At 45.8% G+C, this 3,093-nt stretch overlaps 1 protein-coding gene across 1 annotated transcript in view; it reads left to right on the top strand.

Annotated features, from left to right (window-relative positions):
• Positions 1-3,093, top strand: part of CDHR3 (cadherin related family member 3) — a 53,071-nt gene that overhangs the window by 7,000 nt on the left and 42,978 nt on the right. Inside the window, exon 4 of the mRNA XM_023751017.1 lies at positions 659-756. Coding sequence (XP_023606785.1) covers positions 659-756 — 98 coding nt within the window. The remainder of the gene's footprint in view (positions 1-658; positions 757-3,093) is intronic.

Here is a 3,093-nt window from a genome sequence, read left to right as displayed (position 1 = left end):
TTAGCCTTCTCGCTCATCTCTTGATCAGAGACATTCTCAGAAAGGGAGAGGCCAGGGAGAGAGCATGGTGGCCCTCAGGAAGGGTGGGGACTGTTGCCCCTCCCTCCGCATGAGCACCAAGAACTCTGAAGTGGATGAAATCAATGTTTGGCCCCTTTCCTGGGCCTCTCTCTGCAACCCTCTCTCAGCGGAAGTGAGTCCCTGAAATGAGAGGCCTTATGATGGAACAGAGAGGCTGAGTGCAGGTCAAGGGGTGGCCTCAGCTCAGGTTGGGAGGAATTTACACATTAAAGGGGCTCTGAAACTTGGAGCAGCCTCACCCTGGAGGTTACTTTTCAACTCTCTGCCCTTATCACCTCCCTCTCTCCCACCAAACAAACAGGACCCCAGGTCACCTCTCATTAGAGGAAACATGGGAAGACTCGATTACCAGCAAGGCCAACCCTAATACATCGCTAATTCCCATAAAAGGATCCACTCCTGCAAGTTGGCCGTGGTCTCACTCGTGGCCTTTATTATTGCTGCCCTCTTTCCCACAGTGCCAATACACTTCATTTCCTTGGCTGTGTCTGGTTTCCTTTGGCTCACCTGGTTTGGGGATTTCTCATTTGCTTTATCTAATAAAATGTTTCTTATTCCACTGTGTACGTGGGTGTAGGTCTAGACCTCTACATAGTGGAAGGAGCAAACCCTGGATTCAGTTACCAGGTTGAGGCCTTCGATCCAGAAGATACAAGTCAAAATATACCCCTCAGTGTAAGTCTCCTTGTTAACCTGGAGAGGGGCTGACCCAGGAGCCTGGCGTCTCGGCAGGGTGGGCTTGAGCAGCGGTAATGGGAGAAATATGCTGCCAAAGCATAGAGGGCAGGGGAGGTGGGGATCGGAAAGGGACTCTGGAGACAGATACCTCAGATTGGGTTCATGGCTCTGTGTGATCTTGGACAATTCTTAATCTCTCTGAGCTTCAATTTCTTCGTCTAATAAGAGCGCCTACCTCGGTAGGGGTATCATAAGTATTAGAGAATGCACGTAAAGCCACTGAGCACAATGCCTGCCTCGCATATTAAAATTGCTCAGTGTTTTGTTTCTTTAATTCAAAGGTGATAAAAATCCAACTATATTATTTTAAAAATAAGCATAAAATGTATACTCCAAAGGCATTAACATTTCCTTTTCAGAGATGAAGCCACGCTGCTTGGAGCCGAGTTAAAAAAAAAATTAAAAACGAGTCCCAGGAATTCCAAAGAAAAGGAGGAATTCCATAGAGAAAAGCAGATTAGGTCCTGGAGAGTCGCTTCATGGTTCAGTCTGAGACAGCTGATCTCTCTTCTCTCCCTATAGAGCTCTTGTAACCACCAAACCTTAGGCAAAGAAGCCTCTTAGCTTGGCAAGGATGCCTCAGTGCCTAGCTCTGCCCCTTGAAGCTGGGCAGCCCAGGTGGGAGAGAATAATGCCAGTGGACTAACCTCCTGCAAACCCTGCCTTACAGCAAAGAGAACACTTGAAATATGACACTCCGGGAATTGGTAACACCAGGAGGCTGTTTTTGCTGTTTGCTGCATGATTTGCAGCTTCAACAGGACTACTTTTTCTAAGAGGAGGAAGTGAGCCTTGGGAATAAACTCCAGGACCAATATAATGTGGTCCACAGGGTCTGAAATAAAGCTGTTTAAGATTATTGGCTACATCTTAAGTTAGAGAATAGTCAATGTTATTATTAGAAGATATCCCTCTGTCAAAAAATAAAAGCAACTGTTAACAAATCCAAAAGACAATGGAGAGGAAAGGGGGAGACTTTATTCAGGTAATAGTTCCTGACCCACCAATTGGTCCTATTTTATGTAAATGAGAATTCTAAATTGCACAGTTCTAATTGGTTGCACATTTCTAATTGGTCATTATGGAGCAATTCTGATTGGTTAGTAAAGATGCAAATAAAGATATAGCTATGAGATTCTGATTGGATGGAGTAGGTCTCAGTTCATTGGTTGAAAACAAAAACTAGGAACTGTCTTGTAAAGTGAATTCAAACAGCAGGAGACCAGTGCAGGAGGTTGAAAGCTCTGTCTGAGATTCTTCCTGGTGTACAGAATATGTGAGAGCCTCTGTCAGCAGATACCCACTAGACTGTCATTATTTATAAAAGCTGGGCCCTCCGTTGACTGTGGGGAGTCCATCTCAGCAGATAAATGTCTTTTCTGGGATCACATCAAATGAATCTTCTCAGGATCCATACAACCCATTCATTTATTTAAGATTCTATTTGCAGGAATAAGTAAATGAATATGCAAACATTTAATGGGTTTCTACTATGTGCTAAGAGCAATACTAGGTCCTTTAAATGCATACCTATTATAACATACTTGTTATACCAGTTATAAATGTGTTTGTCTGAAAAGAACAGAAAACTTAACCACAGTGGCAGATACAGGATTTTCTTCTACTATAAGAAGTTCAAAGACAGGTATTTGCTGCCTAGTTCAGAGCTAGCGTAGCTGCTGCCATCAAAAACCTGGGCTCTTTCTATCTTTCTGCTTTTCCATCCAGAACATACTGGATTTGTTTACAAGATGGCTGCTACATCTCCAGCCTTTACTTCTAAGTTCCAGGTAGGAAGAAGGAGAAAGAGAAAGAAAAGGTGGAGGAGAAGGAGAAGGAAGAGCAGGAGGAGGGGAGGAGGAGGAGGAGGAGGAGGAGGAGGAGGAGGAGGAGGAGGAGGAGGAGGAGGAGGGGGAGGAGGAGAAGAAGGAGGAGGAGGAGGAGGAGGAGGAGGAGGAGGAGGAGGAGGAGGGGGAGGAGGAGGAGAAGGAGGAGGAGGAGGAGGAGGAGGAGGAGGAGGAGTAGAGAAGGATGAGGAGGAGGAGAAGGAGGAAGAGACTGAGGAAGAATAAAGGAGGAGAAAGGAAATAAGAAAGGGTAGAGGGTGAGGGGGCCAGTCCAGGCCCGTCTGTCCCCTTTTTTGGTAGGAAAACCAAGACCTTCCTGGAAGCCCTAACCAGAGGACTTCTGCTCACTTCTCCACTGTCAGGAACTCTGTCATGGGGCCCACTGCTTGCCTGGATGGTGACTAGGGATAAGGGGATTTTGGGATGG

Source organism: Myotis lucifugus, unplaced genomic scaffold (genome assembly GCF_000147115.1).
Source record: "Myotis lucifugus unplaced genomic scaffold, Myoluc2.0 scaffold_18, whole genome shotgun sequence".
NCBI lineage: Eukaryota > Metazoa > Chordata > Mammalia > Chiroptera > Vespertilionidae > Myotis > Myotis lucifugus.
The sequence above is the reverse complement of the archived record's forward strand: the minus strand, read 5'-3'. Positions and strand labels throughout refer to the sequence as shown.